General features: G+C 46.0%; 1 protein-coding gene across 11 annotated transcripts in view; it reads left to right on the top strand.

Annotated features, from left to right (window-relative positions):
• LOC149343186 (uncharacterized) overlaps positions 1-24,671 on the top strand; it is a 229,454-nt gene that overhangs the window by 197,262 nt on the left and 7,521 nt on the right. For 10 of the 11 annotated variants that reach the window (XM_089545726.1, XM_089545721.1, XM_089545724.1 and 7 more), the window contains 12 exons: positions 884-1,213; positions 5,370-5,576; positions 7,104-7,268; positions 10,599-10,727; positions 13,439-13,525; positions 14,925-15,152; positions 16,479-16,745; positions 17,634-18,072; positions 20,261-20,713; positions 21,434-21,627; positions 22,186-22,296; positions 23,495-23,651. In XM_089545726.1, the coding sequence (XP_089401852.1) occupies positions 884-1,213; positions 5,370-5,576; positions 7,104-7,268; positions 10,599-10,727; positions 13,439-13,525; positions 14,925-15,152; positions 16,479-16,745; positions 17,634-18,072; positions 20,261-20,713; positions 21,434-21,627; positions 22,186-22,296; positions 23,495-23,651 (2,767 nt within the window). The remainder of the gene's footprint in view (positions 1-883; positions 1,214-5,369; positions 5,577-7,103; positions 7,269-10,598; positions 10,728-13,438; positions 13,526-14,924; positions 15,153-16,478; positions 16,746-17,633; positions 18,073-20,260; positions 20,714-21,433; positions 21,628-22,185; positions 22,297-23,494; positions 23,652-24,671) is intronic. The other variant, XM_089545725.1, reaches the window with a different exon arrangement.

The raw sequence follows: 24,671 nt of genomic DNA, 5'->3' as shown, positions 1-24,671 counted from the left end.
AACGCGGCACGCGTGAGGCCAACATTCGGAGGCAAACCAATACCAAAAACAATAAAACCGAGCTTTTTGAGATGGCTTCCCTGCCAAGCTCAGAAGCTGTGAGGAGAAGCCAACTCTTTGACGTCCTCGGGCCATGAGGCAAAGCGCGGCGCGCGCGGAAGAAAAAGTAAAGCTGGCCATGAAAGCAGAAGGAAGACGGCGCGGGTCGCTTAGAAATGAAAGACAGTAAAAGTGCAGTGAAGAGTGGGGAAGGGAAGAAAAGGGCAAACATTCGCAGCACGGCAGCTTGAAGCACAGGCAAGCAGCGGCAAGAAACTCGAGGTGCAGCAGCACTGCATGAGTGGTGAGCGCCTCGACTGTGTTTGGCGGGTTTCTTAGCTATTGCCTCTTAAATGACGCTGAGGCAGCAGAAAATGTCGCCTTGTTCACGCAGAATTTTGGCTTTCACATGAAATCAAATTCTCATTATATATTCATAGCCACATTGTATGTGTGCAAATGCGATACTTCCACAAGACGTAAACAAAATCGAAAACATGATGACTTGAGTTGTGATAACTGAAAATAAATAATTTTCACATAGAGGGACCATAAGAGCAGGCTAGAAGGTAATCTGTGAGTGCTTCTTTTATAAAACCAGCACATGTGTTTAGTAAGTAACCAGTTAACCAGAGAGCATCCTGAGAGCCATGCCATCATTAACAACATATAGTAAAGACCCTGATATAGAAAAGATTTTTGCTGGTCTGAGTGACTTTACTATAGAGGGGTTCTACTTTACCGAATTGGAGTTCAGTCGAAGCTTGAAAGTGATCGAAATTAATGACTCTGTCAGATCATTCTGTTGAGTTATCATAATTCTGCTGCTGCTGCTTGCATACAGGTGCGCTCACTGGAAGAGAAGGTGGAGAGCCGCATCCGCCAGGTGCAGGACGCTCACGGTGCACTGCGACAGCTGGTGCAAGCCCTGAGCCCCATCGGGGGATCCCGGGACGGAGCCCTGTCGGGTGCCAGCGAGGACTCCTCATCCCTGTCAGTGCGCCCCCTTTCAGCCGATGACATCCGTGATGGACTGTCGCCCAGCGCACTGCAGTGGGAGGAACTGCGAGGCCTAGAGGAAAAAGTGGATGCCCTGGTGGCAGCTGTTGGCGACACCTTCCAGGAGAACGTCCAGCTACGAAGGACACTCAAGGCCGCCAAGAAGGAGAAAGAGGCAAGTGGTCAGCTACTGCTGCTGCAGCTTCTGCAGCAGAGTTGCCGTATATATGTACTACTGCGGAAAACACCCTTTTTTTCTCAGGTTTTTTAGAATTTGGGGGCTGTACTTATGTACATATAATCAAACCTTGTTGTAGCAAATTGCTAAAAAAAATTTAAACGCAAGCATGAGTGTAACGCAAGGAACGAGGCTGCAGTATACGAAAAGATGGGTAGAAGCTTACAAACAAAACTACTGAAAAAAATGGCTTTCACGTGTTCCTTTTGTTTCAAGACATCCGCACAAAAGATTATCTAATAAGACTTTTATGTAGATAAGCACGGAGTCCCACCATGACGTCACCGTGTCAGTCATGCATTTTAGAGGCCTCATCGTAAAAATGAACATTCTTCCCGTCGCTTAGCTGTGCAGCAAGTCATGCCTCCCGAACGTTGGTGGCCATCCTAGGCAACATTAAAACATGACGTTGTCATGCGTGCGGAGCATTCAGAAAATTGCATGACAGCAGGCAGTTCGACGTTGTCAAAAAATGTTGTCAGATAATGATGCCGGGGAAAGCATTAAGTGTGTGCCTTTTCATGTGCAGTCGCAACATCAATGTTTCCGCGCACCCGAAGCGCATTGTGCTGTTAGCGTATAACATTGGTGGCACTGCAGACGTTGAGGGAATCTGCTGAATTTCAGTAGAATGAAATAAACGCCTATTCTAGCATGTTTCCTCAGGGAACGATGCGTCAAATTTGCAATCTGTACATGCAAGTGCGCCGTCTACTGTGATGCGTTTCTGGCTGCTATTCCACCTCTCCAATATGTTATGCACCATGGTGGTCTCCTTAGTTGAATACTTGTGGTTCGGAGCATCCTTTGATCAACCAGTGTGACATGCTTTTTTTTTACGTGATAGCGTATACAGCTCGTTCGGTCGAAAAGCCGTCGCCGTGACCTAGAAGTGGCAAGAAAGCCTCAGAAACGTGACAGAAATATTCTGAGAAGTTTCAAATGAAAAAAGAAATTCGCTGGTTTTGGGGTTAGAACCCAGGCCCCTTGCGTGCCAGGCAGGCACGCAACACATATGCCACAAAGGTTCGTTGGTTCTAGCGTGTCAGAGGGGCGGGGCACTAAGCGAAAGTGTTGTGGTGTGTATGACAGTAAGGTGAGTTGGGGAGGTATAAAACATTTTTTCACACTTTCAAAGTGGTAACAAGTATAAAATAGAGAAACAATGTAACCTGATGCAAAATATATTACAATATAGTGTATTTTTCATGTATTTGCATTGCTCACAGCGAGGTGCTGAGATAAATGTCGCTTGTATTTTGCTGCTTTTTTTATTTTATTTTTTACTGAAAAGGGTTTTGCAATTTCTTCTGCATAAATCCTTTCCTCAGTTCGCATACTTGCGTATTGCATTTTTTTATGGCTCCTGTTCTTTTAAATGGGCTGCTTAGGTTATTAGAGCACTGTATCTTTCATACCAGCTGGACTTCCTCCCATTTCCGTGGTTACAGTCGAAGCTGGCTTCCCTAGCAACACACCTAGCAACCGTTTGTTGTCACTTGCAATGGCTGGAATTGTGGATGTCTTGTTTGTGTGAGCTTTTCTGCCTCCTCTGGGTATTTACTTCTAACTCGGTTGTGATGTCTGGCTTCATTTGGCTTCACTCTGCCTCAATCTAGGAATGGCTGTAGCTGTTCAGATTTTTTTTTCCCCATCTTCTGGGTGTTTCTTTGTCAAGATTTTCAGTTACATTCTCTCTAATGTGCAAATATGATGAACAGTGAGCTAATGACAAGGCCGAGAATTGACTCACTAATGCATCATTGTAACTTCAAAGGGCTTGAATGATATGTTAATCAGAATGCCTTAATTTTACTTGGGCGTTTGAAGGAGAAAGGAAAAAATTTGCTCTTTGGCAAGATCAAACAGAATTTGTGGACTGAGCAGTACCTTTGCTCTGTTTTTCAGAGAATTATGCATCCTGCAGCCTAAGCTAGATTACAAAGGAAAGATTGACATTCCAGCTACCTCAAATGTTTTATGGCTGTGTCTGAGCTTTTATGAGCCCTTGTTTTTGCTGTAGTAATTGCAAGATGTGCCCTTTCACAGCTAGCATGACAGTTGCTGAATTAATGGCTTGTGTAGGAAGGTGGGAAATTGAGGTGGGGGGGGGGGGGGGGGGGGGGGGGGGGGGTCTCTTTTTAATACTGTACATTTGTTTCTGACAAGAGCCTCTAGTGGAGCCAGCAGAGTGCTTTGTTTGGCAGAGTGCAAGGCACTGTGTGCTCTTGACATCTTGACAGTAGTGCCGGCCGCGGTGGATTGCTTGACGCTGCTGCACAGCTGGCTGCATATTTAGAAAACCAGTGAACGCTATAGAAAGCCCACGAGCGCTCGAGCATCAGAGAGGAGCACAGCAGTTTAAACCAGAACGTTATGAAACATCCTATCCACTAAAATACTATGAAGGAATGAGGACCTTCAGACCCCCAGCGATTTGGTGAGCTCGATATCGGGAGCGAAAAAGCCTTACCCCTTTCACACCACAGGTAACGCTTAAACATTTGCATAACACACTTGAAATAGCCCTGTAAGTTTTTTAAACCTTGCATAAGAAACGCACACCTGGCCTTCAGGGCCAGTATGTAGGATTTCTTCGTTTTATCCCGCCATGATTGGCCGGCACTGTCGGCTTCACAAAATCTTCAGATAATGCCATGATACAGCAAATACCTTTCGAAGCGAATGATGCTAAACACCGGCGGCACAAACGCAGCTGGTCACGGGCTTTTGTTGATGACGAACAGGCAGGAGAACATATGATATGAAATTTCGATTCGCAAAAAAAAATCTGTCAAAAGTTTTTTCCCCCCACGTAATGAACCCTTCCCTCAAATTGATGTCAACTTTTCTGGAAAAAGTGGGTTCATTAGGCGAGTAAACACGATATTTCGTTATAGCCATAGATCCCTGTGTCCCCAACTGTCACATGCCAGCAGGCTTACCCACCACTGTGTTGACTGAGGACAACATAGCTGGCATTCAGCCGACTGCAATTGTGCGCTAGTACCATAGCGGCCAGCATACTTGTGCATAATGCAAGGAACCCTTCCAAAACGAGTACTCGGGATGGTATTGTTGCCATGCACCCTCTCTTATCGCAGCCCATATCTTGGATGCCTAGAAAACTGAGCTAAAATATTGGAAGGCGTCTGTTCCTGTCCTCTTCATTTTTCTCCAAGCGATCCCTAAACATGTTCTCTGAACGCCCGAACATGGCTGATTATGGGTGCACCAACAGAATACGTTAGCCAGCCTTGCCGACACACTCTCTTTTTTTTCTGCATCTTGCAAAGGCATGAGCACCTAGAAAATGGCCATTGAAGGAATATTGCTGCAAAGGGCAGGGAGAGACTTATTGCAATTATTTATCGCCTCTTCATGGCACTGAAGCGATACAGGCTGTGGTAAAAGTGAGCACACAACAGTGATTTGATTGCAAGCGCCCATTTTGGCTGGCTTTTCCTCGTGATACATGAGCAAGCTGATTACAACAGATACCACACAACTTCACTGCATGACAGCGGTGTCATGTAGTGAAAAATGACTACACCAGACCGAAATCAACTACCTGATGCTGGCCACCTTTTGGGCAGTCGAAAGTGTTTAGCTCATTCATTTTCCACCTCATCTCAGTTAGTCATCTTGGCATTGTGAAGCCAGCAGGACGTCGATACCATCATGCACACAAAACACACTGCCAAATGGTCAAACCCACGTGGCCACGCCATGCACACAGAAACGGCACACGGTGCCCGAGACATGGTGCATGCGAACTGCTAGGGTGGTAAGTGTAAGCACTCCTCAGTGGCTCTGTGGTCATGGTATTTGAATGCCACACCCAAGATCATGATGGCATTGCATCCTGTCCACAGAAGCTTCATTCTGATGGAGGTGAAATGCAACATACCAATGTTTTGTGTGATACCAGTGCACGTTAAGGAAGCCCAGGTGGTTGTAATTAGTCTAAAGGACTCCACTGTGGTTCGGAGAATCATACCATACGTACTGTAACCACCCTTCAACGATCATGCTGTGAAGTGGCAGGTGAAGGCAGCCGACAGGTGTTGTGACCTTCCTTGTGCTTGTGCAGGAGTTGGAGCGGGAGAAGCGGGCGCTGCAAGAGGAGACCAAGCAGCAGACGCTGCAGATGTCCTCCATGAAGGCGTTTGTGGAGGACCACCGGCTGGGGCTCTCCCCGTGTGGCGCTGGGGGAGGGGGCCCCGTGGGGCAGCAGCTGCGCCAGCTCCGCCAGGACCTGCTGCGCGAGAAGGAGGCCCGCGAGATAGCTGAACACAAGGTGGGCACCAAGGGGGAAAGCCTCTCTCTCTCTCTGTGGCACAGCGCAGTCTTGTCACAGGCACTCCAAGCAGCCGGGATGTCCTGAATGTCAGATGCACAGGGGGCCAAAAAGATGACTGTGTCGACGCCTTTCTTGTGCTTTTGATGCATGAGGCATTTCGTTAACGCCTCAATGCACAAAGCCAATGTAGGGGGTCTGTTTTGCTGAAGGTTATACAGCGAAGTGCTGCGCAAGAAGCGTGTATTCTGGAGTGCCATCTACAACTACCGCAATTCCTTTTTAATGTGATAGTATTAAGGCTCCTGTTCTGCAGAAAATCCAGCATCGGTGGCCTTGTGAGTGAAAAATTCCTTGAGAAGCAACCTAGATGGGCTGCCTAGGTCACATGACCGTGTGGCACCATCACAACCTGCCCTCCGGATTGTGATCAAACTGACCACCTTGGCAGGTGGCAGTTAAATTAATGATTGGTCGCAAGAGGTAGCTTGGGAGAGCAACCTGGGCCACACATGCCCCACCGGTGACAGCACCTGCCATCACTGGGCAATGGGGCATCGCTTAACTACTACACCAGGAATGGTGTGAGGACCCCCAGGGATCAGTGAGTCTGAAGTGAAGAATGACCAATTCCGCATATGTGGGCATTAACCCGTGAATGCTATTGCATCGTATAACGCAGAGCTTAAGTTTCCCGCCCAAATTTTTCTTTATGTGCCTGACTTTTTCTGCATGCCTGCTAGTGAGCTTTCAACCCTGTGTATTCTTGCTGTGCTGCTCAAACAAATGACTATGTCATAGACTGTACCTCAGTTCAGTGGTGTTCACATCCTAGCAGTTTCTTTTTCAGAAAGTTCTGGCTCTCAGTGTCACTGCCAGTAACAGTGTCAGTAACAGGGCCTAGGCCTGGCTCAAGTGGTTGGAGCCGTGCTACTCAGAGACAGCCTAATGTTCACGCAGCTGTCACACAGCTATCATGATGTCTTAACAGCCATGTGGCAGCCTTATGTGTCAAACTGGAAGCCTTGTCTTGAAGCTTGTGCATAAGTCATTAGCTGGAAGTTGGTGCATAACTCATCTGCTGTAGTGTTGTAGTTCTTCTGCAGTCAAATAAAAGCTTAGTGACTTTTTGTCACGTGTTTCAGCATTTGCTACAGGAAAGGAATTGCCAGTCATACTTTGAGTCTAGATCAACACTTGCAGCTTTTAGTCACAGTTGCCTTTTTGAGCAGTGCAGAGCAACCATTTATGATGGTGCTGTGTGGTGAAGTTCAGGGAAATATTTTTCTTCGTGGAACTCTTGAAGGATGTGGAATGCAGGATTACATGGTCTTGTGTGTTCATCCGGCCAGTGGGTGACTGGCTCAACATACTGCAACCGAGACGGTCTGATTGCTGCCTCTTTTTTATTGCGCACTGCTTCTTCTTGTTTTTTGTTTTTCGTTCACTTCTGTTGCACTTACACGCATGCCTCTTTTGTTTCCTTTCGGTGTCGGTGACTTGGTGGTGGTGGTGGTGGTGGCACAGTTGCAGCTGAGCACTGAGCAGGTGGCCAGCCTCCACGGCCAACTCAAGGCCCAGCGCGAGCTGGTTGCCAGGCAGCGGGAACAGCTCAGGCCGTCGCACCATGCGGGCACCCTCACCCGAGACCTCGAGGCCCACCGCTCCTCCTCTCCTCCCCAGCACGCACAGGTGGCTGTTATTGTCTCTGCTGCACCTTCTCTCATCCACCCACCCTCAACCCCCTGCCTGTTGTTACTCACCCATTCACCCAGCGCCTGCTTACTCTCTTTGGTTGTGCATTGCACTCTGCTGTCATAGCCTCCTTTGTGCCATTAAAGGTGCACTGAAGAGGAATCTGAACTCGTCTTTTTGCCACAGGAACTCGATCTACACGTTCCTAGCATTCTTAGAAACTTCGACTTATTGCCCTGTGTGGCCGATTTCCCTAATTAAATCGAATTAACGCCCGGCTCCCACCTTTTTCTTTTTTAATTCTGCCCCGTACGGTGGGCGGAGTTGACCAACACGGGGAGTGCCTTTCAGCCAGCTCCATGGAGGCTTTGCTTTCGCTTCATTTTGTTTTTTAGGTTTCCGCGAATAAATAGTTTCATTTGCAGATAATATAACCACAAAATAAGCCCGCAGAAATAAAAATACGCGCAGACTATTTGCTTCTACGGACTACTACGTATTATTACTCCGCCGATGGCAGAGCGGCAAGCCGCCACAGGACTGGGTGAAAGGTACTCCCCGCGTTGGTCGACGCCACCCACCGTACGAGGCAGAATTAAAAAAAAAAGGCGGGAGCCGCGCGTTAATTCGATTTAATTAGGGAAATCGGCCACACAGGGCAATAAATCGAAGTTTCTAAAAATGCTCGGAACGTGTAGATTGAGTTCCCGCGTCAAAACGACGAGTTCAGATTCCTCTTCAGTGCACCTTTAAATGCTTGCCAGGTTGGCACGAGTAATTCATCCTCTGGGGTACGACTTGCAGTTGGCCGCTGCCTGTACCCTTATCCCCCCACCAACACTAATCTTTAGGCCAGTGAGCCAACATTCTCTCATAAGTGTTATCATCATTTATGGTAATTGCTGCCCTCATTAACTAGAGGCAGTGAGGACTAATAAGAATGATTAATAGTCTGCGTCGTTACACCCCTCCTCAGCTATTAACAAAGAGATGTGCTGATACACATCTGTGCAAGTTTACTTATTGTTGCAGACGCAAAAGAAATACATTTGTTTGGATCACCAGGTGCATGACACCACGCGTCCATTTTTAATGACGCTTATGTTATGAGCAGTTCATGCTGCTTTGCTGAGTAGTCATTTCATATTTCAAGTCATCATATCAGTGGCCTTCTCATAAAGCATTTTTGCCAATATCCTCCAACATGAGCTGCAAGAAATGTGGAAGTGCTTGACAGAATTGCTCGGCACTTAACTTAATGTCTTCTAGCATCGATCTGAATTTAGAGGAAGGGGAGGGGAAGAAATTGGTTAAGGGATGAGGTGTGGTTTCGGTGTTTTAGGCGGTGTTGTGCGTTCTTTCACCTTAAAGCCTCCAGGTCAGAAAATATTGCAGCTGCACACTTAGAATGTTTAGCAGCGGATGAACTTAACGATAAACTTGGTCTGCAAGATGATAAGCTTCATGTGCACAAATACTCCTGCTGTTTGTCTACCAAAACCAGTCAGCTGTGATGCCCCTTTTCACCTTATTTGAAACTTATATGCTAATCTGATGAGGCTACTAATATGAGTGTGCTGTTGTGCAAGCATTATAATCATTATGAAACCATTATAAAAAAATACTATAAAACCACCGCGAAACATCTTGTTTAGCATTCGTTAATGTGGTAGACTAGCAAAAATAAGCATCATGACAAGCTTTCATGGGACTACTACAAAAGATGCAGTAGGTGCGATCTGTTTGCAGCCATTTCAGTCATGTGAAATAGTACATGCAACATGATGACTAAGAATAGCAATCATGCATGGAGTGGTGCTGTCTTCTTTACTCTCAGTATGAGTGCTGCCTGCCAGCCACCTTTGACCCATATTTATGATTACTAAGATCTTCATTTGATTTATGTTGGAGTAAATGGCATTCAGATTGAGTTTGGCAGTCAAGGTGCACATAGGGGCTTTGCTGTATCTCTAGGAATGGCTTCCACATGCCACTAATTCAGAGGAAGGAGGAGAAAAATGAAGTACAGGCACCAAATTTTTGGCTGCATGTTTTTTTTTTTGTTTTTTTTTTCTTGGAAAGCTTCATAACACATTAAATACATGTGGATCACCGCATGGAATTTGTCTCTACCTAGTTAATAATTTATAATTTAATTTCTTCTCTCATGCTTTTTCAGTGATGTGTGAATGGACTTCAAGTTATGTGAGGTATAAGGAAAACTGCGATAAAGCTGAGCCTGGATATATAGAACCCAGATGTTTTGAATTATTGGCTATATTCTACACACCTATTTTCCGCTTGAAAAGTCTTGTGTAAAAGTAAGAAAAGTCGTGCAGTATATCGAACTCCAATTTCTCTGGTAATGCAATGTAATCGAAAACGAGCCACACCTCTGCAAGTGGCGCTTCTCCTAACTGCACTCTTCAACGCCTTTTCTTACTGAAAACACGTCGGCTGCACTGCTTTGGTCACTTGCTGGCATCACGAGCGCTACAAAACCGCGGACGAGATGAACATGGGATGCTCTTGGGAGTGGCCTTCGGGCTCTTGTAGTCCTTTTCCACGCAACGTTGCTGTCAAATGGTGAAGCCAACCTAACTACCTAAAGCCTATCGTGGTTTTCGCCTGGCATACTTCGCTCTCTTCGCTACCGAAGGTGTGTTGGAAATAAATTCTATCTTAAATTTAACGAGATTATTCTATTTATAGTGACAGGATCAGGCATCCTATGATATTCAGTGGCTTGTTCCAGCGCACCAGCCGCTGCGGTTTCAATGCGAAGTAGGCTAGGCTTGGCAACTCCTAGTGAGCGGCGAGCTACCAAAACACCGGCATACTGCATGTCGCTTCAAGAAGCACATCACTTGCATGAGTGCAGTGTGTTCTTTTTTCTGGGTTACAAATAAGCTTAGCTATTGCATTTTTAATACATCGAATTATTGATGTATCTAACTATTCTGCGATCCCCTTTGAATTCAATATGTCCGAGTTCAACTGTATAATTACTACTATTTTAACTTATTTCACTACAAAATTATGCTAGCCATCTACGAGAGCCAGAATGAGGAACAGTGAACAAAGAGCCAAAACATGATTGTTTTTTATGCCTTACGTGTCCTGAGGCCCAGTTATATCTCGTAGCCCCAAGGAATGGACACAACCAAATTTTGTGTCTCTAACCCTTTGAGCTCAGTCTGACTAACAAAAACACATCTCGCTAGGGACATGGCTAGCATCTGGTAGGCAGCAGCTTTGGAGACTGCCCCTATATAAAGAAGGTGAATTCGACTTGTGTCCCCGCGTGGCATTTCTGAATCGCTGCAGAAGCCTGTGAGCACGAGAGGGACCATGACAGAGCTGGGCCTGCAGCAGCTGTTGGAACTGGAAGTTGCTCAGCAAAGAGTCCGGACCCTGGAGCTGGAGGCTGAGCTGGAGGCAACGCGTGCGGCCAAGGTGAGCGTTGGCAGTCCAGGTGGATTCTGGAGTGGTTTGCCAGACAGCACTGTTGTACGGGATGTGCAGATGAGCTCGAGCTTGCTAAACTCAAGTTCTGGCCCTTAGAAGGCAGGCACGAGGCAGAAACTTCAACAGTCGGGGCAGGTGCTGGTGGGTGCACTTTGCAGAGGCCACCCTAAGAATTTGTCAGTTAATTAATATAGCACAGAATTTCTGTGCACAGAATATAGCACAGAAAAAAAGCAAAATGCATGCACAATTTGTTTTTACTCCTCTGCCCTCCTTAGTCAAGTGTACATATGTTGTGCTGATTTGGTCTCAGCAAAGGGTATAAACACCGCGCTTGTCTTGCATGATTAGTTCTTTAGGTAAAGATGGGATTCCTTGCTGCCTCTAGCAAGTTGCAGATATGCTTTTTGGTGCACACATTAAAAAAAGAATGCAAAGACAAGGATCTTCTTGGCAGTCTTGTGGATTGATGACGTCAGTTGGCCACCTGGTGACGGATGGTGGCAGTAGTGTGCAAAGTCTATTTGCTTATGGTAGCTTCAGGGGCGCAACCTGCTGGCTTTGCCTCGAGGAGAGTTTCTCTCCCTCTCTCCTCACTCCGTGGCTAATTTGAGCGCAGACGAGGGGGCAGAGGGGCAGAGGGTCAGGGGTGCAAAAATAGCCACCCTGTTTGCACCCCTCTTGCTTGCGCCGCCGTCAGCCCTGAGGCCGGCGCCTCTGCTGCCGCTGCTCTGCCTCTCAGTCTTGGCCAGCACGTGGGTCTTTTCTGGAAACTTCGGGTGTCCTGCGTGCGTGCCAGGGTTTCTCACTGCGTGAACGCCATTAGAGAGCATTTGGCATGCTGCACGTGCATGTGGTAGACAGTGCCACCACGGGCAGCTACTCTTGGGTAACGGGGAGACATGTTTTGTGACTGGCTGGACGCGTTTCGACTTCATCGTGGGAAGCCAAGGCAAACGGTCAGGCCCAAAATTCTGCATTTTTTTTTGCTATCTGTGCTCTATTTTGCATTTTAAAGCGCTGCTTTTTTTTTTATCTTCTGTGATTTAAACTTAGGTGAGAGTGTTCGAGCTAGGAGGGTGACCAGGTGGGGGGGGGGGGGGGGGGGGGGGGGGGGGGGGGGGGGAGGCAAGATTGAGGACATTTTTTTTTTTTGCTTCCAAGTACAGAATGAAAAAGGCAAGTGTAGGGCCACGTGGCTGGCAGCCATTTGGAACTGCAAGCTGTCTTGGCTTAGGTTAATGACATTGTGTCGTGATTTTTTTGTTTTGTCTTGTTTGTGCATGAGTAAGCTCCTCTCCTCATTCTTACGTGGCAGAAAGCGGCTAAATTTAATAATTCTAAAGCACTATTTTGTTTTTCTCAATATCGTGTTGGGATGGTTTTTTGAGCAGGAGGTTTTTTTTACAGAAAGAGAGCAGGTACTTTGTTTGGCAGCTTGCATTACTTAAATCTTTGCCCTTATGTGCTGGTGTGGCAGCATTCAACACCTTCGTTTTTTAGCTCAAGCTCTTTTTAAGTTTTTTTTTTTTTACTGCAGCGGAAAAGCTTTCAGTTAGCCTTGTACCCATAATGTCAAAACTTTAGCAGCTGCCACAGCCTGACTGACATTTCCATTTGATTTTAATTAAATAGGTTAAAATTTCACAGAGCCTGTTTCTATACTGCAAGCAGCAAGTCTGTAGTGAAGACGCTTATCGCATGAAGTCTTGTAAATGTCCTCGGCATATACTGTTGTAAATGCTCCATTTTAAATGCCATTGAAATCTCAAGGTGAGTTTTGCCTTTGCCTTACTCCTGCTACCTCAAGTCCTTGCTGGAAAACTGTTGTCAGTGCTCTTCAGGCTACACAGCATGATGCTGTTGCCTCGCAGAACCACTGTTGTTTGTTGACATTTTTTTGCCGCCTGTGAAAGCTGTGTACCTTTGTGGGAATATGGCTGCCACTTGCAGTAGGTTCCTCTGTTACTTTTTTTTTTTTAACTTGTTTTGCCCACTGAGGTAGGCCACAGGGTCGGTTAAGTTTTCATTTCTTCTTCTTTTTTTGTAGTTTTTGTGGTCTCCGGTGGTTTGTCTTACACTGTAATTGCGGAAGGGTGCTAGAAAACCACTGGAGGCATAACTGAAGGATGTTTAGTTTCTACTGCAGTAGGGAGTTTCTGGAGCCTTTGCATTTCAATTTGATTCTCTCCTGAGGCCTTGGTTTCTATATTTCCCATTTGTGAAAGTGGCCATGCAATCATTCACATCTGTTGCAAATTTGATGCACATAGCACACTTTAAACTTGCATGTGTGTGCAACAAATACTATGGTGTTCGGTCTTTCATGCCTTATGTTACCCACTGCTTACTGTTATGTCTGTCTATGATTAGCTGAGAATGCTTTGGCAGTAGTATGTGTTCGGACATTCAGAATCTGCTGCTTATAGTGCTTGGTGAAAGGAGTGTTCAAACCGCACTTGTCTAGAGTGCCCATGTGATCTGGACAAGTGCATGTATGGACTTCTGTACCTTGACGAAGCATTGTGAGGTGAATGGGCTAGAGCATGAATTGAAAAAAAAAAAGTTGGCGTAGATTGTCACGAGGCCACTTTGAATTCATCACCTCCATTATTCGAGTCCAGCAAACACTTATGCAGCATTCCTACAGCATTGCTTCACACACTGCAGTGATGTTTTTTACGCCCTCTCTCATGCAGCAACAACAGGAAATGGCTGAACTTCAGTCCAGGCTGCAGGAGCAAGAGGAAGAAATTGATGTTTTGCATCACGCAGTCGAAGCACAGGTAAGGGGGTGAAAAATTAGCAAACTAAGGCATGAATGAAGTGTAATGAGCTGAAGCCTTGGCACTAACAATAAATTGGTGCATCGCGCGGCGTTACGTTTTGTCCCAACTACTGCGTTTGTTAACCTGACTGACTCCATCGAGAGTGCAAATGCATCAGCCATTACAGCTAGCTGTCACCATCACGTACAGTATGCTCTTGTAAGCACTGGCTGCCTGGAAGTTGATGTGGTACTATATGGATGTGCATCCATATAGCTGCTGCATGCCAAAATTAAGCTTCCTTTACTTGCAGGCTCAGCTGACGTCCACACAGCTGTAGGCATTTTGTGAAATTCTGAACTGAGCTGAGAACAGTCGCTTATGTGGGCCATGCATGCACAGTTTTTTGTTTTTTCAATTTCCTTTGCTTTTGCTTCGTGTGGTGTTCATCCTTTTTCTCTCTTTCTACTTTTCTCTCACTATTAATGCGCACTATGCTGCGACATTAGTTTGTCCAAAAGTGTGCAGATTCTTTAAGGCTGTTGTTAGTAGGTATTCATTGTGGGGAGATGTGTTGACACTATAATAAATATCAGCCATTAAAAGGGATAAAGTTTTGCATTGGGCAAAGGTACCATTAAATGTATAATATGTGACAGCCTATAATAAAAGGAAGGGCAACCTCCCCAAGCTAATTCATCAACTTGAGAAGGTGTTGCCAAGATGAGACACAAATACTGGGAGCTAGCTCACATTGACAAAACTGGGTAAAGGTGGCCATTTCTTTTCATTACCCCACGTAGAAATGCTGAGCTGCTGAAGCCATATTATAGTCGCCGACCGAAAATTCAGACGCCTGATTTTTCGGATGTGCTCACTTATGTGGACTTTTTCGTGGTGGCGCAGTATAGCCAAGCCACCATATAATGTGTGCACTGAAACTTCATTAAATTGAGACTTCGAGGGGGATCAAAAAATTGATCGAATAAAGTAGAATTCAAGGGAAAAGAGAGTCTTCTTAGTGGTAGGGATAATATTCCCACGGGTTCACCCATCATGCATGTGTAGTTGTGCAGTCAAAGCATTTTTGGACTTCGTCCGCTCCTCAAACTTGAATAGTGGCCAAAGTTTGCGGAACTCAGTCTTTCATGCCAATGCTCGATCAAACTTGAATAGTGGCCAAAGTGGTGGCCAATAAGGAGCTTGTACGAGCAAGAAAATGCACCAAAGCCACTGTAGTGGTCGCCACCTTACGTTTGGCTACGTTGTCACTATGTGTATGGCTTGTGTTTATGCTGTTTTTTTAGTGTAACTTTCCAGGTAGCATACTGACTTCTTACGAAACTAAGTTCAGGTGTAGGAGGATTGGTTGCTTCCGTCTGATACAAGAAAAATAACAGTCTCGGTCTTTCTGTAGGTGTCTCCACTGCGTGACAAGATTTGCTCATTGCAAGATGATCTGGTGGCGCGGGAGCGCACATTGAGTGAGCTGAAGGAGCGGCTGAGGCAGGAGTTGGCCCGCGCACGTGAAGCGCACGAAGCCGATGTGAGACGGCTGCGGCTACGACTGCACGAGGCCCAGCAGCTGCATGCCAAGGCACAGGAGGCACTCCGCGCAGAGATCCTCACACTCAGGGACACCTTGGTAAGCACTAGCCAAGCCAAGCCGAGGTGAGGCACAGACTTCACAAAGGGACAAGAAGGCAATAAGAGAAAAAGACTGAACACACAGCATGCTTGCAGCCAGTATATTGCAACACAAAACTGATATTTCTGCAGTTGGGCAGCAACAGCCACCTCAGAATTTCATGCAATTGATAAAGAAAAACGTTCACTGTGAGGAGCTCTGGAGATAGTCAGTTAATTTCTTTTTGCAGGAGAAAAAGTGCAGGCTGGCCTAATTAAGCATGGGGGAAAAGAGGAAGAGTAAAACACTTCCATCACTGTCTTGTATGCTGTTACGCATGGCGGAACAGGACATCTGTTCTGTCAAAAATGGGCCAGCTGCCACTGTTCTGTGAGCGCTGCCTTCATTCTTTCCAAGTTTACAAGGTACTTAACCCCTTGAGGTACAAGGGACAATGTGTCCCCAATTTTCGGCATTTTTTATTGGCAGCAGTAGTGGTAGTGTCACAGCAACCACTATTGTTTGCAGTAGCTACATGCTAGATCTGTCATGTTATCATGCATGAGTTGACAACGGTTCTTCCGAAAGTGCTCCAAAGGAGGAAAATGTTGCCAAGGAAGATGTGCTGTGTTTTTTCAATTACATTAAGTGCTATTTTGGACAGAAATCTCACGTGGTTTATCATTTTTTCGCTAGCATATATTGGTAAGCACTCATGAAACTAGCATGCATTGGAGGGCCGGCAGTTTTTTGAAGTTGCCATATCTTGGTGAAACTTTTTCTTTGGGCTCTTCTGTCTTTCCTTATTACTTCCACTAAGCTTGGCAGCCTTGTGACATTTCATTCTGGCACAAATCAAAGAACGGCATAACAATGTTGAGCAGTTGAGTGCAGGCACCCGACTGACGAGGCCGGCCGCATCATGTTTTTTAACGGGTCACCAGGTTGTCATAACAAGTTTGTCGTTTTTGTGCCTTTCGTTAAGATGATTTCTACGGGCAGCACTGCATTTTCGACATCACTAACATTCTCTGCACGTTAATACCTGCTCCCTGCTTTACTAACTAAATTTTGGGACTTGTATTGGATCATCTCAGGCATTTTATTAAAGAGCTCATAAAATTCGTTTCTAGTATTGTTCGCGGCATTGTTGCTGCTTCACGTGACGCATCGTTGCTGGCCATGGACTGAGTTCTGGTTTCGGTTTGTTGTTTGCACCGTTTTAAATTGGTTCTGCCTAGTGTTTTGAGAAATGGTTTGTTTTGACAGAGAGAGGGGGAAGTGGGGCCGTAGTAGGCAGGAGGCGAGTTCGCCTCTCCAAACATTCCCTGTCACACTGTGCAGTCGCGGAGCGTGCCCAAGGACGAGGCGGCGGCCACGCTGAACAAGGCGGTGTCCTCCGAGCGGGAGCAGCAGCAGGGCAGGCACCACGAGGAGATCCGGCTGCTGGAGGAGACGTGGCGGGGCCGCCTGGAGGCCGAGCGGCAGCGGCTGGAGCAGGCCCAGGCCCAGCGCACGGCCGACCTGGAGCGCCAGTGCCAGCTGCACGCTCGGCTGCGCACCTGGAACCGCACCGACCTGGAGAAGGAGATGGCCTCCTACCTGGAGCAGGCACGCTATACTTGCTCCGTTCATACAGTCCGAGTACGAACAGGAAGAGAAAACGGCGCTGAATATCGAATCTAATATAGAATGTCTCTTCAATGGAGAAAAGTTATTTCAGAAGAACATTAACAGGCAAGAGATAATGCTGCCAAAGTGATATGGCAGAGCTTGCACTAGAAGTGTTCTGAAAACTGCAGCATGAGTGCCATGGGTGTGGTAGTTAAAAAGAGTTCGCTGTCTTGTTCCCTATTATATGCGATCGGTGGGAAGGCCCACCTGCGGAATCTCGCATGAGGCCCAGGCCTAGAAGCGTCCAAGTGTGATTGGTCCACGCGGCACACGATGGAAAAGATGCGGAAGAGGACACCTTTGTACTGTTTTTCTGTCACTTTTAACTCGATCTTCGGATAATTTGCCCAGATTTCGTGGTTTTGCCAGCCAGATTCATGAAGTCGATGCAGTATTCGATTGCAGCCATGCACTGAGAAATTTTTGAATATTCGGAATTCCTCGAATCGAATATGAACCGAATGACGAACATATTCGATTCGTATGCTTGCTTTCAGGGAGCTTTTTTCACTCTCATTATACGCAGATGAAAACTTTTTTTTTTCATTATCCCTAAATTACATCTTGTTTTATATGTGGGTTTGTATCATGTGTAGGTTTTTGTGGTAATGTTTTTCAGAAGCTTCGTCTAAGCATTTGCAGTGACAGTGCGCTTGAAATGTTGATCAGGATTTAATGTTCAAATGCGCACAAGAATACCTGACAAGGTTCGTCAGTGAGAAAATTCAGCTTAGGCGGTAAGAAAAACCAGTTAACGGAGTAATGGACTGAATGGGGCCTATTTCACTTCAGTTACATACTTCTGATGAGTGGCTGATGTTGCAGGAAACGGCTGCTCTGGATGCACGGCACCGTAACACCGTGGATGCCCTCCGGCAAGAGTTCGACGAGGAGAAGCGACAGCTGAGGCAGGCGCACGCGGATGAGATGCAGCGCTCCCTGGAGAAACTGCGTGCGGATCTCACCAGGGAGCACGCAGAAGAGCTCACCAAAGTGCGGAAAGAGGCTGAAGCTGAAAAGGCAGCGCTTCAGGAGAACCACGACCGAGAGATGCAGCTTACCCGCAACGCATGGCAGCAGACATCTGGCAGGGACTCTGGGGACAGCTCACCGTGGACGCAGGAAGAGATACGCAGCTTAGTGAACCATCGCATCGCGGAAGAAGTGACCCGGCTGTGCAAAATGCATGAAGCTGAGGTAGCTGTGCTGAAAAAGGCAGTGGAGCGGCAGTGGACTGGCAAGCACGGGGCGAGAGCATCATCAGGTGAGTGTACGGATAAGACCTTAATGATCCTATGCCATTCCAGTATGCTTAGCATTGCAAAAAGAGGTCTTGCAGTTTAGGCACACACTTTGCAGCAGTCAGCTGTGAAATTGCATATATTTGCCATGGCATATGTGCATGTTGTGCTTGTGATTGTATAAAATGGATGTGAGGAAGGATTCTGGCTGTGTCCAAAAATGCATATTTCTTGCAGAAAGGGATACATCTGCATGGAAAATGGACACTGATGTTGTGTTAAATAAACGCCAGTGTGGATAGGAGCATTGCATTAATTTTTTTTATTGCATACCTCAAAGGCCCCTAGCCAGGACATGGTATGAGGGGTGTACATAACATGGCTAAGGTGTATGTTGCTAGGTGAGGAGACTGGGATGATGGGCTTTGATTGCACAATTGATGTGTGACAGGTCTCAGATAAAATCAAATCAAGTTTATTCTCAACCTTAGTACAATGCTGATGGCTTCCCTGACATAAAAAGATGGTGGCAACATGAGCACTACAGGCTCAGCATGCATTGGCTGCAAAAAGTCTTTTTGCACTTCAGTAGTGCACGGCCCATCAAACTGTGCTTTTCAGAAGTCCCAGTGGAATTTCACTATTTTTGTGGTTGGTTTGATTCCATAGCTATTGCTCTTGTCATCAGTGCTACACTGCACCCTTGAGTGATGTACACATACAGTAGACTTCATTCAAACGAAGCTAGAAAGGGACAGTTCTTTTCTACTGCATGTAATATTAGCAATAATTGAAACGTGAATAAGACAATCGAAATGCAAAGAGCAAAATGAGAAGGTCTTAGCCAGGAAAAGCTCTATTCTTTCACAGGTGAAGTTCACTTTAAGGGTGCGAAAACTGTCCTTTAGAGGTGTTAATCAACCTCGCTGGTATTCCCTCTCCAGGGGCTAATATATTTGTGTTTTTATGTTGGCATTTCAGTTCTCTTGTTCACATTTCATTTGTTGCTGACAGTACACAGAACCTGCAGCTTGGCTTTAGCAATGTCTGAAAAAGTGGTTTAACTATGAACTATTACCGTCACTTCTTTTGCACCAGAGTGAGAATACAAAGACTAGTTAAAGTTTTCTTTTTTGACCGGTTATCTGCAGTGAGAGAAAGACCACCTAAGTTTTGTAGCGTTGATTACATTTAGCTGAAATTTCTCACTTCCAAATCTCAAAGAAATATAAACGGAATTTTAGAAAACAGCAGATTTCGTGCCTATTAGGCAGCTTCAATTATTCCAAAAACAGCCCAGAAATATTTTTGGAAAATGATTTTGTGTTCGTAGGCAGCAAAAAAGTCGCTGAAATTTCCCTCAAAATGCCAGTCTCCTCAAAAGTGTTTTTTGACCTGGCTCCCTTGCCTGCAGGAAGCATAGCGTGACAATGCTATACTGTGGATTTTCGAGTGGTTTGTTGCATTGTGTTCCTTAATAAATTCCTATGCAATGATGGTCCTATATTTTTGAATTACTTTCTCGTTTCTTCACTCTGTCACTAATTTGACATCACATAAATGAGTGAATTACGCGAGCATGGATATAACATTTTGTGTAAAAAAAAAAAGTCAGGCTGCAAAAAATATTTGAAGAATGTCACTGCATCAACCATTTTTTTTCTTGGGTAAAACTTGAGTGGCTGCAGACTCCTACCATACAACTTTTTGTCACGCCAGGCTTTCTGCAAGTTTGGTATAGCTATGAAGCATATACTAAAAATTTATAATGTCAAAAGTATTGAAAACATTTCAGTGGCAGTTTATATTTAAGGATTCAGTGGTCTTCCCAATGAGCATGCTAGATTTCAGTGCTCTACACCAAAAAATAAAAACTTTCACCTCCAATCACCATCACTTCAGTTACCTCTGCAGTTTTCTTGCCTACACACCACAGTGTCTCAGTGGCTTTGGCAGTAGCTATTCAAGCCCAAGGTCAGAGGGTTGTATCCCAGTTGCGGTGGCCGCATTTCAATGGAGGCTAAATGCAGAAACTTATGCCGTGCAACTTTAGCGCATGGTAAAGATCTTCAGTGGTTGGAACTAACCTGTGGCCCTCCGCTGCAGTGTTACTTACAGGCAATGTGCAGCTTTTGTGTTTTTTAAGCACCACATACACGCAGTTTTCACTGGCTTCCCCAGTTCTGCAGCGCACTTCTTTGCCACTCTCAGCCGCAGGCAGTGCCACTGCCCCAGAAGAAGCTTCGAGTGCTTCAGCCAGGGAGGAAGAGGTCATCACGCGCCTTCGGCAGGAGCACCAGGCAGAGTTGGCCCACCTGCAAGCCGAGATGTCCAGGATGCTGGAAGAGAAGGAGCAGCTTCTGGCGGCCCGTGCTGACCAGCGCATGCTGTCCACCGAGGCCAGTTTCCAGCGGGAGCGGGACGAACTGTTGGAGGCCCTGCGTAGGGCCCAGGCAGAGGCTGTGCAGCGTGACGCTGCGCACCGGGAGCAGATGCGGAGGACAGAGGCGACCCTGCGAGCGCAGCTGGAGACTGAGAAAGGGCGCCTTTCGTTGCTGCAGGAGCAGCTGGCGTGGCGACTGCGGGAGGAGCACACGCAGCAGATGCAGGCCCTCCGCACAGAGCACCTGCGCGAGGTGGAGGCCCTTCGGGAAGAGCTGGACCGTGAGTCTTGGCACCTGTGTCATGGCTGACATTAACAGATCAAAGTTGCAAAGTAGCCATGGACAGACGGCATGGCGAATTCTTTACATCAAGGCCAACCGCTGCAACATATTCATTACGTGGAGTTCACAAACACACACTTCAATAGGGGCGGCATTGGGGAATTGACAAACTTTATAACATCGAGGAATTCGCTATGTGGGGGTTCATTACATCCAGTTTTAACTGTAGTTGAGTTACAAAACTGACTTAGAACAGCAGTAGCCAGTGCTCTGGAAATGCTATATGGGTGGTTGCATCCTTTGGAATATGAATCCAGTACCATCAAAGCACTACGAACATGAGACTATAAAGTGTCATGTGGGGCGGGGGGGGGGGGGGGGGGGGGGGGGGGGGGGGGGAAGGGGGGGGGGGGGGGGGTAGGGGTAGGGGTAGGGGTAGGGGTAGGTAGGAAGGAAGGTAAAGGGAAGACAAGGAAAAAAAGTGGAGAACTGAATCTAGTTGGTTGCTCATGACTTTTTTTTTTAGCGGGCTAACAACAAGAATAGTTTTTTTTTAACAGACTAACAACAAGAATAGTTAGTTAACACGCGTTGTGTGTTGGTGTTGTTCTTTTCCTTTGTGTCTGTTTTTTCCTGTAAGGTGTACAGCGCATTAAAACAAGTCGGGGAGACATCTGTTGCAAAGTTGTGAAGGGAAATTGCCTGTATTGTCCCTTAGGAGCCAAGCTGAAGCTGAGGGCACACAAGATGGCTGCTATGCTGCGTTCTCGTGGGGGCACTCCGTCATCGGACAATGGAAGCACCTCGAGCTTTGTCTCGGCCGGCACCCTGGAGGAGAGCGTCTCCCAGGACTCTGCACTCTCGCCACCTCTGCGGGACCTGCTGGCCAAGATATACCGCGAGGGCCTGCACGTGAGTCGGCCGTTTCGAAAGCCTTCCGAGCCACTGCCATGGAGCAGTGAGCTGGCCAAAGGTTTCTGTCCACTCTGGATTTTGGAATGTGTAAATGCAAACTAATGGTTAGCTGATTTGAAAGCATTGGCATTAATAATTAGTCTGCACTCGGTTGTAGCAGTTAACAGCAGATGATGTACGCAGGGAAAAAAAAAAGAGAAAATGATATGTATATGTCGCGCTTAGCCTTTTACCTTCTTTTTCCTTTTATTGAGCATGTATTGGTCAAAGATGCAAAGCCATATTTTCAATGCAAAATAATTGTTGAATATTTGGCATCTTGGTCTCGTGACACCATGAGTGAAATGAAAACAAGTATGCCGATTTTTTTTTCCCGTTTTTCTTTTCTTTTTCTAGCATGTTTTTCTAAGAACTGAAAGCGTAAATGTAATCAAGTCCTTATGATGTGCAGCAGAGACATTCACACTGTGCTGTTGCATTTGGATCGATATCTTGGTTCGAGCTCCTCTGTAGCGGTCTAGACTGCTCCACAGTACACTGCGCGCTCCTTTTCAGATGTTGTCCATGACAGAACGGCAGCTGCTGCAGTGGCACCTGACGCCTTCACCCGACCGCAGCGACCATACAGCGGCGGCATCTGACCACTCGTCGTCTACTGTCAAAGCAGTAAGTGGAATATTCAATTGGACATCTTTAAGGCCCCTAATTTCTGCGGCAGAAAATTTTCAGTTCGGCAAACTGAGAACAATGAATCCGTGAAATTCTGTGGAAGGCATCAAATAATGCTTTAAATTGCACCTCGCTTTATATTCTTAACCACGAATGTAGTGTCAGTTTTTCTTTTTCTCCAGCTTTTCAAGGTAGCTAAAGCAACCTTCACCACTGGGCTTTAAAAGCTGCCAGGGGAAGCCAGCTTTTTTAAAGACCTTGGGGCAAAGCACATAGCATGGCTGCTGGTGCGTGAGGGGCTGCATGCATTAAACTATTAGAAATTTCGGTTCACTCTATTGTGGCACGAACACCTGAAGCATTGCCTCATAAACAGTATCGATGTTTCTGCCGCTTCTGTATTTTAGTGTGCTGTCTCTGCCTTTCTTTGGAGGACCCTCGGCCTATGATTGGTGAGATTGGTTTGAGATTGCGTTGTAACCATAGTAATAATTCAAAATTCTCCCAAGTTCTCAAACCTCCATCTCACATTGTGTTTATGAAAATAAGGTAGAAATAGTCATTTTTTTTTATTGTACTGCTGTTCCTACTGATGTCCGTAACAGCAATGTTATAAAAAATGAGAATTAGGATGCTAGCACCTAGCACCTGCGAAAAATGTTTAAATCCACTTGCAGCGTTTATAGGCTTGCTGACCTGTCTGAGCCAAGACCTTGAGAAGATAGCAGGCATACATACGATAACTGAAGCTATACTCGTCATGGCATTATGAGCAGTTGTCGAAGAGCTGCTTGCTGCTGAGTAAAAGAAGTACCTTGATATGGTACATAATATTTAAGCTAGTTTGAATCTTAAGCTCAGTAAAAGAAGTACCTTGACATGGTCATAGCTAAGCTAGTTCGAATACTTAATCTATAGAGGACACAAGCGCAAAAGTGGGGAACAACACAGACAAGCAAAAGACAGGACATGGAAGGTACTTAGTCTGTGGTTACTAACTTTCCAGTAAAGGAATTTGTTGGGTAAGAGGAAGTGATAAGACTTGAGAACAAACAAGGAAAAATAACCACACTTCAGAGAAAATTGTGGTGTTGAATCTAACCATTGTTGCAAGAATGCCAGGGCAAGTTCGCTGTGTCAGTTGAGTTGGTGCCTCACAAGTGGAGTCATGAGCATAATTTCTTCCCATGTTCAGGTTGCTGCCTCAGCTGTGACAGATGAAAGGGAGCAGCTGCGTTCGCTACTCAAGGAGGAGCGCCTGGGACACAAGAAGGCACTGGATGAACTCCAGGAGCAAATGGAGCAGGCCAGGGAGCAGCAGGACCAGAAGGAGCTGAAGCTCAGAGCCAAAGGTAGAGAGCTAGAGACCGTTTGAAGGGTATTGTTTGGTGGTACTGGTCAGGCTGCTGGAGCTGCTGTGAAAAGGAAAGGCTGTTAAATGTAGCTGCTGAGCCTGCAGTTTTGCGTGATTGTAGATAAGAATCCTGGTGCGTGAATATTTATCACAAAATGAGGAGTCTGGGACGCAGGGATGGCAACAAAGAAAATGAGCAAGCATTATTGTGTCACTTATCCGCCTCTGATGCTCAGTTTCTTGGGACTAGTGCAGCATTTTTTGTACTTTGCCATGCAAGGCTGCACATTGTAAATAAAGTAAACCCTTGTTGATACATTTCTTTAAATTTGAAAAAAAAAAATGTCTTATCAGATAAAACATATCATTCAAACTGCCTTAATTTCAGGAGTGGAACTGTTGAATGAGGTACAAAGACATTTATTGATAATTTCACTGAAAAATTATGTCAGTTAGCATTCCTGGCACAAGGTCTTAGCAACTCCTTGTCTAGTGCTCGCCGAACTCGGTCCGTATTGGCGTTGTCTTAAGCGTGGAATAAACTTCGCAACACAACCGCTCCCTCGATGGTGATGGCGAAAGTAGCCGAAATCATTTCTCGGATGCTCCGCCCTTTTGCACCTAAGCAATGCGGGGAAGCCACCATAGCGGCTGACTGTCTCCGCATTCGGGCTTTTCATGCTGTTTTCGCAAGACCCAGCCCGCTCACGTGTGAGCGTGTCATTGTAGTTGTCACGTCCCCACGGGAATGGCATTTGAAAAGAAAAAAGAAACTATGATGGGTGGCTGCTGCTGCATTCTAGCTCATATCATGTGCCCATATTCGGCCCATTTGTATGTTTGCACATAGGTGGTTTGTTGCTGAACGAATTGAACGACTAGAATTTGTGGAAATTTTGAATTTACTGTCCAGGACATCACGCTATCCGGGAACGTATTAAACATGAGAAAGATAGTGTAACTCAATGGGACATTTTTGATGCCCGTGATTTTGAGCATATGAACTAGGAACATATCA

The sequence above is a fragment of the Amblyomma mixtum genome, chromosome 5, assembly GCF_055824585.1.
Source record: "Amblyomma mixtum isolate Tamu chromosome 5, ASM5582458v1, whole genome shotgun sequence".
Lineage (NCBI taxonomy): Eukaryota > Metazoa > Arthropoda > Arachnida > Ixodida > Ixodidae > Amblyomma > Amblyomma mixtum.
The sequence above is the reverse complement of the archived record's forward strand: the minus strand, read 5'-3'. Positions and strand labels throughout refer to the sequence as shown.